Consider the following 17,358-nt stretch of genomic DNA (forward strand, 5'->3'; position numbering starts at 1 on the left):
AATCATCACTTTGCTGCTTCTGTCAAATGCACTGTTGGATATATTCCATGTCTTTGCTTAACATTTTTATTTGCCACTTCTCTTGCATACCATATGGCCATTTTGTATCTTTTCAATACAGTGGCAATTACTCATGTACTTGCTCTTCTACAGATCTCATTGGCTGAGCTGCCTTGTTACATGTGCGTACTTGTTGCAGACTTGAATGGTAGAACAGCACCCTTTACTAAGTGAGACACCCAATGATTTCATCTGACTTGCACGTGCCAGGGCATGCTTTAAAAAAAAAAAAAATCTATAAAGAATCAACCAAATTAGATGTAATACTCTCCCCACTTCCCTTTGCATGATTTAGTAGAGTTTATTCAGATTCATGCTCTCTTGGATCACCGTGACTGCCATATTGCAAAACATAGCTTTACCAATGAGTCTACCAGCGTGGTAGTTTTCAGTGTGTATTATCGATCAAGTTTTCAGTTTGCTAGCTTGATTCTTGGTGGAGAATGCAAGAGTTAAGCAGAGAATGGAAATTTCTCGGTCTCGCTAGCCCAACAGACCGTGTGCAGAACCTCACACAGCAGCTACTAGGGGAGGAGTACTTGGATGAAGCATGGAGAGAGCACAAGGCCTTAACATCTTTATAATGTCATTTGCTCCTATCGTTATAGAACAGGACTGGAAGGAATTCTTGGTTCCATTCCTGCTGAAGCTCATCAGAAAACTGCAAATTTGAATTTTTTTCACCAACTTCAATTCTTGGCTCTTAATATGACATTAGGCCTAGTTACTTAACTTTCTCCATGCCTCAGCACCTTTCCTACCTCTGAAGGAGATTGTGAAGATACCTTCAGTAGTGATGGTGAATGGTCAACTATTATAATAGTGGGGTAGGGAAGACATGTAGGACCTGGCTAGAGCCTAAGTAGGACTGACAAGGAGAGAAAGAGGAAGAGTGGAGAGCAGGTGTGGAAAGTTTTGCACTAGCTCAAAGCCTTGATTGGAATTTCAGTTTCCAGCAGAGCATTACTTGTGACACTTCTGATGTGTGCAATAGAAAAAGTCACTTATTTTCAGCACATAACTTATGATCCATTCTTTTCCTTTCCTTTGCTTCAGCTGAAAAAGAAGCAAGTTTATGTGGAGAAGGTGGAGAAGATGCAGCAGGCTTTGGTGCAGCTGCAGGCAGCTTGTGAGAAACGGGAGCAGCTGGAACACCGGCTCCGAACTCGCCTGGAGAGAGAGCTGGAATCTCTCCGGATGCAGCAGGTAACTGGGATCTATCTGCACTGGGCACTTTCTAATAAGAAATGTGTTTCTTGCATGCTTTTCCCATCAAATCATGCACAGAACATGCAGCAGTGCCATTATCTTGCTGGGTTTGTATTGTTTTCACTCAGTTAAATATACTCTATCCAAAACCTTTCCATTCTATTCAGATATTTTTTAAATGATAGAATACGAGCAGATTCATCACATGGGACAGAACAGGCCTATCCACAACGTCCAGAAAGTGTTCTGTCCCTTTCTGTGTTCCTGCATCTTAATTTGCTGCAATTTAAGACACCCAGGATTTGGTAGATGGTCACATCTGTTTAGATACTCTCAAGCACTGATCTGAAGAGAGAGAGCTTTTTGAAATGCTTGTAGCTTGTACAATACCATAAATGCCCATGATAGAAACTTGTATCAACTTGGAATGTGTTCCAAGTATTGGAACTAGTACTTCCCCCCTCTTCCAATGTATAGAAGAAAAGGCAGGCTCTCTTGTGGCGGTATGAATTGGATTTTTAGTCATGTGTTGACATATGTTAGCATGTGTTGACTAATTGCATTGAAAGTTCTGGGGTAAATAGTTCCAAGTAAATAGTTCCTCAGCTGTGACACACCACTAGAAAAAAAATGCTTAAACCCCCCCAGAACAAAATGTTTGTGCTGTATACACTAGACTTTATAACTACATTAGCGAACTAGTTAAAAACATAAAATGTAGTCATGCTGTAAGCATGCTAAAAGAACAAATTAAGCATGCTAAAAGAACAAATTATTGCAGCATACTAACTTGTATTTTACAGTTAACTTTTTTTGGTGGTTTCATATGACAGTTAAAAATGCAATGGACTGAAACATGCTGCCAAATACACAGTCAATTAAAACGATAAGCTACTTCCATGCTTTACTTGTATTCATGTAGCATGCAAGTGTTGTGCCTGCTTTAATAAGAGAGTGAATAAAGTTAAAATTAAATAAAGTATATGAAAAATGAAATAAAGTTATTGTTCAAGAAAATGGTCTTGAAAGACAATAGAATGTATTAAAAAAATCTACATCGGGTTTAAAATAAACTTTGTTTAAAAATTCCTCCCAATACAGAAGAAGCATTTACTTGACACAATTTGTTAATGAGTTGTGCCCAGCCTTTAAGAGGTTAAAAGCTCTGACAACTTAGTTTTTGGCTTTAAACCAGAGAATGTCTCTTAAAACAGAAAGCGTGAAATATATTGCTTTACTTGATAATGTCAATCCTGAGCCAAACATAGATTCATTTTGCTTCATTCCTTGTAAATGACCTTCTCCTAACTAGCTCCTTGGGGAACAAGGTCCTGCCAATCTTTGAGCAGATCTCCACATAACAGTTCGTATATTGTCCTTTGAATTTGTTGCAAAGCAAATCAGAGAGACAACTTTTTTGTATTTTCTGCTATTCCTCTGTTAGGTTTTAGGATAGTGGTTCTCAACCTTGTTAGATTCCAGGCAACCCTTGTTAGACTCAAGGCACCCATTAGAAAATGCCTGCCCTTTAACTTTCACTTGTTTTTTTGACTGCAGAAGAATAATAGAGCAGATCTTCTGTTGCAGAGAATTTAGGAAGACCATGACAGATCAGAATGTTTTTTGACATTGTGGTTTCCCATTTGAAATCTCTGGGTTTATCTCGTAAATCATGTATAGATATTTGCACACCCAGCAGACCTAATGTTGTGCAGCAACCTGTGAAGCCATTTTTCTAATACTGTGGATCAGTTCTGCTATACATCCATTAAAGGGCAGGGTCTGGTACATTATTTACTTATATTTTCTTCTCTTTTATAGCCTATTTGCCCCTGAGACAGTACTGCTAATCGCCATTTTTTTAAATTACCAACCAAGCTTCCTTTATCTCAGCAATTCTGTTCCTCCATATAGGGACCAAATAATATCACATGCTGCATCTTATGACTGGAGCTCTTATGGGAATTCAGCTCAATAACAGCAAAAGCATTTGTTTAACCTGCTTTGCCCTCATCCATGTTACATGATCAAACATGTGACAAGAGTTTGACAGCAGGGCATGGCTGTTAAACTTCTGTGGCTCTGTTATCAACATGCATACTCTGGTGCAACTCCTTTGAAAATGAATGGCATTGCATTAGTGTGAATGTGGAGCATTGTTAGAATTAGCCCATCCAAGTTGCAGGATAGAACGCTCCAGAGTAAATGTGTGTGGTTGGATGTGGATATAAGCATTATACAATATTTTCATTTCAGACATTAGCTTTTTGGGGTTGATCCATTTCAGAAGAGTGTTGAGAAACATTCCCCAATATATGCTGTCAATTAAGCTCTTTTTGCCAGTAGCAGAGTTTGGTTTTGGATGGTGCTCAGTCTGTGTTCATAAAACAGAAGTCTCTCTTACTGGGGTAGATCAGCATGTTTTCAATGACTTTAGTAGTACTAAGCCAACTTGCACCAGCTAGTTGATAGATTTAAGGCCATTATCCTTATCATAAGCTAGTCTGTAAAATTTTAGTCAGTGTGCAAGGCAATGTGGTTCCTGCATAAAGCTAATTAGTAACCTGGAGCAATGGTTCCTTATTCTTCCTTGGAAAACACCTCTTCCACAAATCTATCCTAATGCATGATTTTTCTTTTGAAAAAAAAAAAATCAGCGTCAAGGCACATCTCAGACAGCCAACGTCTCAGAGTATAATGCAGCAGCACTTATGGAACTCCTGCGTGAAAAAGAGGAACGAATTCTTGCTTTGGAAGCCGACATGACTAAATGGGAACAGAAATACCTTGAGGAAAGCGTGATGAGACAGTTTGCTTTGGATGCAGCAGCAACTGTGGCTGCTCAGAGGTAAATGAGACTATTCATAGCAAAGGTTTATTTTTTCCCTCTTCAGTGAAGTGTCATGTCATATTTCCAGCTCATAGGTGTTGCCAGAAGTCTCTCTTTCCTGTGAAACCTCCCTTTGCTGTCCAAACATTATCCCTTCTGCTGGAGACCCTGCCTAGTTACAAACATTTAAAACCTTTTTCCAAGGGAATTTTCCTCCCAAAATGAAAGTGGTATTTCTCATGCTAAAATTCTTTTGAGCAGTTCCTAGAAGCTTGTTGACTTCAAATTTAAAAAAAAAAAGATGTTTTGAGCAGTAAAAGTTTTACAGGAATCTGTCCGTGCTGCAGTCATGTGAAATGGGGTAAGCCTGGTGATTCACATCGTTCACCCTGAATGGCATAGTTGTTCTCTAGACTGTTTTTGCAAAATATTACTTTGTGGTATTGTCCACAATATGGCTGCTGACCAGAGATGTATCCTGAAAAATTCCACTCCAAGCAGTCTGCTGTGCATGGATGGCATTTGCAGGGACGAGAGGAGAAGGGTGTCTGAAATTTGGTATTCAGCTTAGATTCAAGATTACTGCCCAGAAATACTTATTATAACTTGCTGTAAATAGGCGTCAGTGTTTGTAGCAAACTAGTAAAAAAGTGCTTCTGACAGAATGCAAGGCTTCAGCATTAGCTAGTATTTGCCTAGGATTTTATTACTGCCAGTTCCAGACAGAACATTTTTGTTTAGTTCCTGCGGTTTGTTTCATAAACCAGATTCAAATGTAGATGCTGCTGTGGCTTTGGCACTTTGATTATGCAATCAGAGTACAAACCAGCAGGGAGAGTTACAGGGTCTGCTCTGTTAGCATGTCAAGAGCTATCTTATCTTAGTCCAGAAGCAGCCTCTTGTTCAGTGTTTCCCACCTCCCCAGAAATTCTCAAAAAGGCCTCTTGCTTGCATTTCCCCAGGGGCTGTTATATTTGCAGCGCACGCTGATAAGATCCTGGTCTAATGCTTGTCATATACACAGACAGAGGTCAGGTTAAACCTGTTCAGGTTTTAAGAGAATAAACAACAGAAATGTTTACAGGGTTGGGAAAGATCCCATCTTTTGGACTCTGCTTTCTTGCCGCCTTTTAGCTGCCATTTTTTTAAAGGATAGGACAGCTCTATTACCACCTAATCATCCAGAAGTTAATTGAAAAAGTTTAGACAAGTCACCCTCCCTCCGAGTGTCCCTTCCTTCACAGGACACTATCCATTTTGGTCAGAACCTCACCCGTAGTCCACTGAAATTTGCTGTTCCCTGAACTTGACAGTAGAAAATAACTAACATTCTAAACAATCATGGAGCAGAGGTTTCAGAGAGACTTGTTGACAGTAAAATAATGAATCTCACCCATGCTAAGTTCTCCAGGTGAATAGTCTTTTTGTACCCCTCACATGGGAACTTTGCTATGTACTACGGCCTCATTTTGGGCATTGGCTGGGTGCGCTATGTTGTCCAGTCAGTTCTTAGCACTGCCGGATGTGGAAAACCAAAATTAGTACATTACCATTTGTAGCCAAAGGTACCTTGAGTCTCCTTCAGCCCTTTTCATTCTCATTACTCAGTGTACATTCACGGCTGTTGTTGCTTCCAAGGACCTAACTAGATGCCCTACTACAATGTGCCCTCCCACAACGCAGGCCCACCACAGTAGAAGTTAAAAGCCTTTCTTGGACTCTTCTGCTCGTTAGTAGTTGCTTTCTGGTACCTGTTATGGCAGGGGTGGGCAAAATGCAGCCTGCAGGCCGGATATGGCCCACCAAGCCATTCTGTCCGGCCTGTGGGGCCCCTAAAAATTTAGATAAATAACATTAATTTATTAATCTGCCATGGGCTACCTGTCATGTGGCCCTCAATGGCTCGCCAAAACTCAGTAAGCGGCCCTCCGCCCAGAATAATTGCCTGCCCCTGTGTTATGGCCTGGCATCTTACAGAACAAGTGGAATTGTATTGGTAGTAGATTGAAAGACAAATCAGTGTTAAAATGCAGAGTGCTATGTAATAATCAGCATAAACTTTATCCTTTTCTGACACATTTGGGCTGAGATGCTCAAACCACTTGTGGTTTCCAGTTTCTGCAATTCTGAAAGTCTGTCAAGAATGTTTGGTGTGGGTTTGAGAAATGCAAGACAAAACAAACCAGAAATGGCAGGATAATTTCCCTAGATACTAAAATACATATGAAGTTTAATTATATACTGGCATGACATTTTTGGGACGTGTTCAGAAGAATATGCTGTGTGCTATGTAGGAGAAGTGGTGGAAGAGGACTGCTTATGCTCCATCATCCAACCAATACGTTGGAGAAACAGCATTTAAGGCGAGACCTATAGATCTGAGTGCAGGCGAATTCAGTATTTTCCAGTTTAAAAGGGGACAAGCACTTGTGGTGCCATTTTCTCATACCCCTTCTTCACCTTGTCTACAAGGAATTTTGCTCAGGTTTAAATAAATCACTTTAAAATCACACCTTTAATTGTGAACTGCATGGAGATAAAACCATTGTTTTTAGTCACTTTAAAGCATCTTCTGAGCCGTTGTTTCTTCATCGCTAGCAGTTGGATTTTTTTGTGGTCAGAAATGAGGACACTGAACCAGGCATTATTCACAGAACATATTTATCCCCAGTAAAGGATTGTAGTTGCTCAGAGTTCTCTATATCCCTTCTCAGGGACACAACTGTGATCAGCCACTCGCCTAATGCTAGCTATGACACTTCCCTGGAAGCTCGCATTCAGAAGGAAGAGGAGGAGATCCTGCTGGCTAACAGGAGGTGTCTTGACATGGAGGGCAGGTAAAATGCAGTTCATTCTTTACAATTGGATGGATTCTTTACAATTGCAAGTTTATGTTAACTGTTGAGCTAGATGACTGAGAGTCATGACATTGGTTGTTGGCACGATCATTAATAGCGATGAAGCATGCCAGGACATTGGGTTGTGCTTTCTTGCTTGAGCAAGGCAATGCATTGTCTTCAGTCTTGAAAAAGGTTGGATTTCTGAGCAAAAGTATCCTCTCAGATACTTGTGGATAGGGGGTTGTTTTTTATTTTTCTCCCTGCTCTTCCCTTTCCTCTTCACCACATTCATATGGGCACATTTGTTTAATACTGAGCTTACATCTTTTTGCTTCTGGGAATCTTTATCCTTGTATTTGGTATGGTGTAGATTGCCTGAGGTGACTGTCTTCGTCACCCTTCTCATTCCTGACCATAAGTTTCAGATCTAAAAGCTGCAGCCTCTTCAGCAACTGCTTACAGTAGCCCAAGGTAAGGTAAGCAGCTAGTTCCATGAAACTCCCTCCTGTGTAGAAAGGCTTATGCACACAATCTGCCCCTGGGCTGTAGTTGGGACAGCAGGTATTGGTGTTCAGGTTTGTTAGCTCAGTTGGATTCTCCTACAGTGGATTTGAGGCATGGATCTGATGATACCATTTTTTGTTCTTCTCCCAGGATAAAAACACTCCATGCTCAAATCATTGAAAAGGATGCCATGATTAAAGTCCTTCAGCAACGTTCTCGGAAAGAGACCAGTAAAACAGACCAGCTCTCCTCGATGAGACCAGCCAAGTCCCTCATGTCAATTTCCAATGCTGGGTCAGGTCTACTGTCCCACTCTTCAACGCTGAGCAGCACTCCCATATTGGAAGAGAAAAGAGAAGATAAAAGCTGGAAAGGCAGCTTAGGTAACTTTATAAGCAGCAGCAAGAGTTATGTTAGAGTTCTGTCTAAACCACTGCGTAAGCCAGTCACTTGGGAGGGTGCTCACAGTGAAAGGAGAACATACGATCAGCCCTATGATAGGCTTCAATTATATATGATGCTGCTTTGCAGCCTGTTGACTCCTGTGCACTAAGCAAAAATGTATTGGATGGAGCAAACTGAGAACAAGCATCTTTTATGGGTAGAGTTCCCCACATGGGAGCGGCAATGCTTGGTTCTAGTCCAGGCTCTGCTACTAAAACCCTGTTGGACTGCCTTGAAGGGCTCAGAGCTGAGATTTGGGGAAAGTGGGTTGCAGTAGTGTAACTAGGGATGGGCGAGTAGGGCAAGAATAGCAGCTACTGCCACAGCCCTAGCTATCACTGCTGCCCAGGGTGCAAAAGCTGCCTGTTACACCTCAGGTAGGTTGTAAAGAGGCCAAGTTATATGTAACTTTCTGTTGGCTTTGGGCCTGCTCCTCCTGCCAGTGACTTCAGCACAGACTCTGGGCCCAGTCCCACCTCCAGGTTATAAAAATGGAAGGGGTTTTGTGATATCAGCGTAAGGATGAGTGAGAAGAATGAGGAAAGGAAGTGGGAAGGGGGTAGGGAAAGGAAAGCAGTTTGTCTGGTGGCTAGAGAAAAGGCAAGTGAGAAATAAGTGTATTCCAGTATTGTCACCATCCTGTTACTGGGTCTGGAACGTGGGGCTAGGGCTGTCCTTTGTGAAGCACTTTGAGACCCACACATGAAAATGCTATGGAAGTGCAGAACAGCACTACTGCAGGAGCCTGTACTACAGCCCTTTGAGCCTTGATGCTGTTTATCCAGAAGCACTTTTTAATCTGCTTGGCTGTCTTTCCCTGAAGGTGTTCTGCTGGGAACAGAATACCGCTCGGAGTCCATTCCTTCAACCCCCTCGCCTGTCCTCCCCTCCACCCCACTGCTGTCTGCGCACTCGAAAACAGGCAGCCGAGACTGCAGCACTCAGACAGACAGGGGGAGTGACCAAAACAAAGCTGCTTCTTCTGCCATGGCCCCTCCTCAGGGGCGACTCCCTAGCACCAGCCTGGCCTACAGTTCAGACAAAACAGGTAATGGGCCCCAATGGGTCTCCTTTAGAGCACTCGTGTTATTTCATAGTGATTGCTGCTGCAATGTTAACCGCTGTGTAAAGGCTTCTGAGGTTGCCAGAACTGTAGGCTTTGCTGTTAGCATGGTGATGTGGGTTCAGTGGTTATCACAGTAAAGTTTGGAGGTTCCTCTGGGGCTAATCCCAGAAGGCAAGAAGTGGAGGGAGTGTGTGGGGCCATTCCTAGCCAGTGCAGAAAGGGGTAAAAAATTGGCTTCAGAAAGAAGTCAGTGCAGGGCAGATGGTCAGATTCAGTGATGAGACAGATGATGTAAAAGTGGCACATTGGGTGTAAATAGTTCAAAATGGGTATTGGAGCAAGCAGTGTAACCTGCACCAATTTGGCTTTTGAGCTGCTGTGCAAAAGCCAGCGTCAGTAGGTGGCTCAAGGTGGGTGGGGCAAGAAAAGCAATGGACAGGGTGAAGCTCTCCCCTTTACAGTGTCTCAGCATTCATTCCTGGAAACAAAATCAGCACTGATATAAGTGAGTCTAGCCTGCAGTGAGAGTTAGTGGGAAGCCATATTTACTTCTGAAATAATGCCAGGCTGCTTTCCCATTTCCATAGTCCAGTCCATTTCAAATTCAATGATGTGACTTTGTGTCTCATGTTTTGTGACCACTTTGTACCCGACATGGAATATATGGACTTTTTAAAATCAGATGAATTTGAGCTCTCTGTGTGCATTTCATTCCTGTAATTTTATTTAGTGCCCGTAAGAGAGACAGAGGGACAGATTATGATCTCTTTTAAATGGATGTAAATCCATGACTGTACCAGATTTCATATGTAGTCCAAAGTAAAATCCAAAGTGAACTGTAACATTTATAAGTGAGATACTTGAAGAGAATGGAAGAACTAGAGGCAGCATTTGAATTAAATAAAGTGCCTTCTGACGAGGGGCACAGACCAACTTTCCAGAATGGGGAGGGAACCCTACTGTCTTAATTATGTCTTCACTATACTTGGTGCCTGCAGCTGGAGTTAGAGCTTGATTCTTTCTGTTTTGTTTCCTCCTCTTGATATAGATGGGCCAGTTTTCCACTCCAGCACTCTTGAAAGAAAAACCCCAATTCAAAGCCTGGGGCAGGACCTCACTGATGCCGAAATGGTGGAATACCTCATCTGAAAGGCAGACCTTGCATTGGCGCTGGGACACAATAGCAAGATTTTTTTTTAAAAAAAAAAAGACATTTTTTATTAAAAGGGGGAGGGGGGAAATCTTGTACCTGAGTAATAAAAGGACCACTCAGTTTTTTGCTCTTGTATATTATGTCTCAAAAGTGTGGACAGGTTAATTTATAATTTGTTCTAAATTATAAAATACTTGTTCTTTGAAAGTTCCTTCCATTCTTTTAAAAAATACTGGATCTAGTAATGTCCCTCCCCTTTTTAAAATACTGGATCTGGTAACTGGAGAAAAACCAAGGTCTTAAATGCACTAAATTTTATTTTTAATTTCAGTATTTTTTAAATCTTGTGGGGGTTTTTAAGTACTTATTTCACAGCAGTTGGTTAATTGTTTAGCTTGAATGCAACAAGATGGATGTAATGACTTGACAAGTGTGTTCGACACCAGATCACACAATGACATTGTAAAAACCAGAACTAGTTTGTGGTGCTTTGTTGTGTGTCACAACTTGAGAACGCAGGTATTTTTGAGTTGCTTAGGGAGATGTCTCTCTATTGCCCTCAGTGGTAAGAAGTCATCATGGCTATTCCATACTCCAGGGCTGGGAAGATTCAGTTTGTGCCCACACCAAAACATTTTTGTACTCTCTTAATCCCATTTTTAATAGCTCTAGTTTTTAAAATGTCAAATATGGCATTTAATCTATGTCAGAGGAGTCCCTGTATTATCAGGCATGAATACTTCAGAGTAATTTATGCAGTGGATAATACAATGAATATTAGCAACTCGGTGTACTGCATTAAACCTCTATGGAAATCTTTTCTTACGGCAGACTTTCTTCTGTTCCATCTCCCTTTCCAGTTGGTCTGTCTCTCCTTCCATCAGGTAATAAATTCCCTTTCATCCAGGGAAACTGCAGTTAGGGTCTCACCCAAGGTTAAAGCTCCAGGATGTTATTGCCAAAAGTTTTACATTTCAAATATTGCCTTCCCCCACCTAATGGGGAAAAAGCAAGAGTTTTTTGTATTCTCAAGTATTGTAAAATGTTGCACGTTTCCTGCTAGTCAGGAAACTAGTCAGTTTCACTTCCCAGTTGAAATTGCAAAAGTTCTTGGCACTAGGGTCACAAGTGCTGCAGAGGTACAGTTAAACTTGGAAAACATTTTGGAGGGTTTTTTTCAATTTTATGGGCAGCCTTGTGTTCGTAGTTTGTATTGAAAGTTCTGGTTTTAAATGGCATCTTTTACCATCTAACAAGGCAGTTTAAAGCAACCTAGTTGATCCCAACGTTCCCTGCCTTATTTATAGTAGCCAGATTTTGCCATGGAATGAAATAGTTTCAGGTTAAAACACAGCCTAATACTGCCATATCCTGAGCACCCTTTGCACGGACAATACTTGGAATCTTTCAGAACTAGGCCCAAAGCACAAGGGGCGTACAGGGGGTGCAGAATCATTCTCCATCAGTACTCTGTGTTGCCTCTAACTAATCTCCCTTCAAGAGAACCGAAGGAAATAGCCTTAACAGCTTAGTGGGAGCAGCATGCATTTTACTGGGGAGCTCATGTGGGTTCCAGTAGGTTAGCTGCTTGCTAAGGTTAAATCAGTGAGCAGTCTTAGACCCATAAGAGTTAGAAGTGGGTCTAGGCTCAATACCCCTATTGACTTATTTTCTTTTGAGCCTGAATACAGCCACTGTGCAGGACAACTCAGAGGTGTATTTTAAAAAGCTTGGTCTCATCTCTGCCCCATAGATCACAGGCTTTCTTCTGGTCATAGTAGGATTGATCCTTTGTTATTTTTTGAGACTATTTTCTATCCTCTTCCCAAGACCCTCACAGCCCATAATTGTCTATGTTGGGAATAGCATATATTTGTTTGCTTCACTTCATATCATTCTGTTGAGTAAGACCTAGTCTGGATAAACCTAAGCCATCTTTCTCCTTCCTTTGTAAATCACTGGAAACATGGCAGCTATGCCTTTCTGCTAGCCACCTTGTCCTTCCAGCTGTTTCAGGACTGGTTTTTATCACACAATTTATGGGTTTAAAAAGAATGAACAACAAATGAGACTGAGTGTGTATAGCTGTGAGAGAGAAATTCAAGGTGAGAAGTACAAGTATTTCCTTTGCTGTTTCAAAGTTAGGGAAAAAAGAATCAGACTATTATGTCTACCAGCAGCTGGAAAAGTGTTTGATAGCTTGTGGGAGTGCTGCTTCTTCCACCCTAACTCAACTGAGCTACACAGGAAGGAGCTGGATCATTTAGGCACATATCTGATTTTGGAAAACTGGATTTTCTAATCAGTGTGTTGATGGCTGAAGTGGAACAGTTAGTCATAGTATGTACATGTACATACATGTATGTACATCCTTTTTCAACTCATTGCTGGTAAACAAAATTCCATTTTATTTAAGATAATTAAAAAAAAAGATAAAGACTTAATAGCTTTTTGTGAACAAAATCTGTAAGATGTACAGTACAAACTACAAAAACCTCAGTATCAAAAGGTTGTATTGGCAGTTCTCTACAAAGACAAATGACACCCACAGTTTCACACTGCTTTGACCAATTCCTTGCTTTCATGCCTTATTTTCTAGGATTGACTTCATGAGTTAAGTTCTCTTCCTCTCACCCTATTCAGCCCTTAAGAGGAAGAAAACAGAAAAGCAGCCTAAAAAAAAAGTCTTGTACAAGTTGGGAATTTGAAAGCATTGTGGGGCTGATAAACTAGGAACCATCAGAAATAGGTGCTTCTCTTAGGACTCCATTAAACAGTCCTGCTGTGAATTTAAAATTGCTGCTTTCATTTGGGGGAATTGTGTAATATAGTTTTCAGTCTTTTTCTATAGACTTTTTTCTCTTTTGAAAACAAAAATCTACGTAAAGCCAAACTGCATGCCTAGCTCTTTTCTGTCTTTTGCTTCTAGGTATACGTTTAAAATGCAGCATAAATTGCAAGGACCTTCATTTTTCAAGCCAAACTTTTAGACTAAGAGTTGCCTTAAACTCGGGTAATTAGAAGCAGAATTGCAGCTTTTGTAAGGAGAGCCACATATTCCTCTCAGAGAGCAAAACAAGGATCAAGTTCAGTTTATTTTTTTTCCTCCTTTAAATGCTTATAGAATGGCCAATCCAGCAAATCCTTTCCATTGGGAAATCCATTGCAATTCAGTTGCTCAGAGACATACGATAAAGAGTCTTTCATCACTATTTTCTTTTTCTGATCTGATTCAGTGTCATCACTAGTGATTTTAAATAGCTCCCACCAGACACTTTTGTGTTGACCTAGATAGAACCATAGAAAAGTAGGGCTGGAAGGGAGCTCTAGTTCAGCCCTCTGCTCAAGGCAGGATCATCCCTGGCTTGACTTGGTAGGTTCTCTTGGGAGCTGCCTGGATGGGGAGGTTCGCAAGACAGGTCAAAAAAAAAAGTTACCAACAATAGTTCATGGTCTAGAAGCCCATGCAGATAACTCAAATTCTATATAAAAAGATGTGCATACAGCTGTGTTGTATGTGCCAAGGTAATGCTACCATAGTCTCTTAAGAAATCTGTACAGTGAATCCTTTCACCCAGGGAAATTGCAGTTAGGGTCTCACCCAAGGTAAAAGCTCCACCATGTTAATTGCCAAAAGTTTTACATTTCAAATATTGCCTTCCCCCACTTAATGGGGAAAAAGCAAAAGTTTTTTGTATTCTCAAGTATTGTAAAATGTTGCAAGTTTCATGCTAGTTTCTAGTCAGTTTCACTTCCCAGCTGAAATTGCAAAAACAGTAGCCACCAAAGAGGGTGGTTGTAATCCGCTTGTTACCAGGATGGCAGTGTAACACAGTGCAGCTAGCATGGAGGAACTTTTATGAGTCCTTTGAATTTGACAACCCCCACCCCCCCCATGAATGCTGGCAAACTAGAGCACAGGATTCACTGTACTGCTACACCGTGTTGAATGTTTTTGCTCCAGATGGGGCGGGGGAGGGGAAGGTTCCCTTTTCATGTATTTGTATAGGAACTTTTTTAAAGAAGTTAGCATTTGTAATGTCTAGAAGATAAAAGACATAGGCAATGTAAGTGTACTGTATTTATGGAAAAAAATACACATCTTTTCATAAAGATCTTACTCTAGGGTGGTTTTAGTCTTTGATTTCTAATATTGTTTCTTAGGCTTGCAGAAGAAGCATTGAAACCCAGCTCTTTTTTTCCACTGTGTTACATTCAGTGTGAAACCAGAGGTGAGCTAAACACCTGTGGTAAATAGGAAACCTCCTCCTCCCTTCTAATTTAAAACAAAGCACACTTGAGTTTCAGTTCTGACATGTTTGAGTGAGTACATTTTCATTCCCCTCCTATTTCTGGCTGGGACCAGAAGCAGGGGTGTTGAAGTAACTTCAGAAACTATGCTTGGGAGACTTGCCTGGTGAAGTTCAGCTCAACACCCAAAAAAAGTTGTCTTGATGCTTGTCAAGACCTTTGGAGATTTGACTTGGCATAGAAGGCTGTTCTCACAGCTGCTGAAAGCAATGGCAAAATGCTCATTGACTCGAGTGGTGAGAGACAAAGCCCTTAAAAAGAGGTATCCTTCCTCTATGACTTCACTTCTGTAGTTACTATCCTACAAATGGGAGAGAACTATTAGGTGGAATAACATTTCATGATTATTTGGTTTCCCTGGAGTTATGACCAATAGGGAAGAGCCAGACAAAAAAGTGACCAATGTGCTGCTTATTTTGACTGTCCAACATATCAAAGAAATGAATTGAAATCAAGTTTCTTATTTAAAAGCAACCAACCTTAAGGATAAAACTTAATTAGAGAATAGTCTTTTCTATATAAATCTATATTAAAACAAGCTAAATGTTTTTTTTTCATTTTTGTTTAAACTGTCAAGTTGATTTAATAAGTTATGAAATGAGCTGTTTTCTAATACAACTATTGAAATATCCCTAAAACATCTTTGAAGAATGTGGCAGCTTTAATCCTAGAAAAAGTGTAAATATGCGCTATGTGTCTTGTGAATGTCTGTCATCATGTCTGTAGGTAGCCATAAAGTATCTTGTGTGTTTTCTAAAAGTGAATCTTGTGTTTTGAATGGTTATTATCATCATCATGGGCTTGCTCCTTCCCCTCTTCCTTCCTTTTTTTTTTTTTTTTTTTTTTAAGTGTAAGGACTTATTTTAACCTACACAACCATATCAGATATGCATCTCACCACATGTTCACAGGAGTCTCTCTGCAGAATCTGATGGAATGTACATTAGGACGAAAAATGGAGGTGAAAAAATGTATCAGAGTTTTAAAAAATGGACACATTTTTCATGAAGTTGGGGGAAGAAAGTTGATTTTTTTTGTTGAGATTTTGAATAAACTTTTTCCTTGTCAACATTTTGACATCTGAACTTTCCCCAACTAATTCTGTACCTCCTCGGAGGACAAAAGGACTTCTTTTGCAAAGAAAAAATATCATTATTTTTTTTTCCATTGAACATTTTTAAACATGTAACGTTTTGAATAGTGCTAATGATACAAAATGCTGCTACTGCCTTTGATTTTCTAATTTAAAACAAGAACAGCTATCTGATTTTTCGGAATAGGCTAAGCACCTTCTCTTTGGGAATTGGACTCTTGAGGTGCCTGAAGAAACCCACAAATCAAAAAATTGTTTTTTAGATTTATATCCCTCCATATCCAAGAGGCTTAGAGCATCTTAGGCCAAGATGTTGGAAAAGTTCATCTGAAATGAATGGCATGATTATCACCACATGAACTTTAAGCATAGTTTGCTGATTTGTTTCTTTCCTTCTCTCCGTCCTGTCTTAGGAGTATTGATCACCTGGCACTGAGTGTCTAGAAGTCAATATACTGGCCAGCAGTAGTTTCATACATAAAAGCCACATCAGCAAAAACTAGGCACCAAAGATTAAAGTTATAACAATCATCATCCTCACTTCAGAAATTGTAGTGGTGTTTTTAGTTAGTCTGTCTTCCCTGCTAATTCATTTGTCTTGATTGTTTAGCTGGATAATCCATAGATAGCTGCAAGGACTGTGTAGTTTTTTCTTTTTTTCTTTTTTTTTTAAATAGTGCAAACGTAACCTGTCCACAAATGGCCTTGCCAGCATATTTAAACAGTTTGCAAAACCTGGCTTATAGTACAGTGGGCCAGTCATTTGGATGTGCTCAAACATGTAGTAGCTTGAGCCAGCATCCATAAAGGATACTATGGAAAGATTTACAGTGCCTGGAATGGGTCTTTCGTCAGGACACTTGCACAGATGATTTTTGGTTTGTTTTTGCCCTTACACTGTTTTGTATTCACATAGCAAGTGTTTTAACAGACCTGCTTTGGCACACATGCACAATATGCTCCACAGCCATCACTATTCCAGTTTGACATCTCAAAGCCCAACCACCGTAGTACTTAGAACTGCTATGTAGGAGAAGTGTCTTTGGAGAAAGTGTCAAGGATGTATTTTTCCTCTCCCTGCTCAATCATTTTTGATGTGCTTAAAAAGAAACCAAATCTCATTTTATTTTTTATTGAGGTTTGCAATGCCTGTATTCTTAAATGAACAAAAAAAGCCTCCAACACTTTGGGCCTATTGTTCCCTTGGCCCGTGTGTAACTTCCATTAACAGTAAAAAGGGTTTAATGATGTAGCACAGTGCACCCAGGGAGGGTAGAACATGCAAAGCCCTGATAATTCTTTGGCTAGTGTACATGACAGTATTCTTTAAGGGAAATCATTTCTTTCCGCTGACTTAAGAGCTATTTTTCCAAATGTGGCCTGGATTTAATTTTGAATATGGCAACTTTCCAAACATAATTATATTGTACTACTAGTTAGATTATTTAAAAGCAGATTTAAAGCAAATATAAGCAAACTGAAACCCCCCCCCTCCCAGCCTCCACCCCCACAATTGCATAATATTTTGAATCTTTTAAATGCCTCCTTTTATCACCTGTAGAATCCTAGCATCTTTTACATGAAAATATCCTGGAACACCTGTACAGATCATCTAGGAATATATTAAAAAGGATGACAACTAGAGACTATTTGCTTTTCAGCTTCCAGAGACCCTTAAAAAAAAGCAGCAATAATTACATACAAGTAAGTGTGTATTTGTGCATCAGTGAGATAATCTTCTTGTTTGTATTTTGGTGGAAAGCTGATAAGCAAAAGAATCCAGAGAGAAATAGTGAGTGTGTCACTCTTGTTGTAAGCAATCCTAACTGGGTGTAAGCAGAATGGCTC

The 17,358-nt window shown here is 40.2% G+C and overlaps 1 protein-coding gene across 2 annotated transcripts in view; it reads left to right on the forward strand.

Annotated features, from left to right (window-relative positions):
- The window catches only part of AMOT (angiomotin), a 77,870-nt gene extending 62,689 nt beyond the window's left edge, over window positions 1-15,181 (forward strand). For both annotated transcript variants that reach the window (XM_019540386.1, XM_019540387.1), the window contains 6 exons: window positions 1,117-1,266; window positions 3,927-4,117; window positions 6,814-6,936; window positions 7,594-7,826; window positions 8,711-8,935; window positions 10,002-15,181. In XM_019540386.1, the coding sequence (XP_019395931.1) occupies window positions 1,117-1,266; window positions 3,927-4,117; window positions 6,814-6,936; window positions 7,594-7,826; window positions 8,711-8,935; window positions 10,002-10,102 (1,023 nt within the window). In that variant the 3' untranslated portion in view covers window positions 10,103-15,181. The remainder of the gene's footprint in view (window positions 1-1,116; window positions 1,267-3,926; window positions 4,118-6,813; window positions 6,937-7,593; window positions 7,827-8,710; window positions 8,936-10,001) is intronic.
- The last annotated feature ends 2,177 nt before the right edge of the window (window positions 15,182-17,358 follow it).

Source organism: Crocodylus porosus, unplaced genomic scaffold (assembly GCF_001723895.1).
Source record: "Crocodylus porosus isolate Cpor-Errol unplaced genomic scaffold, CroPor_comp1, whole genome shotgun sequence".
Taxonomy (NCBI): Eukaryota; Metazoa; Chordata; order Crocodylia; family Crocodylidae; genus Crocodylus; species Crocodylus porosus.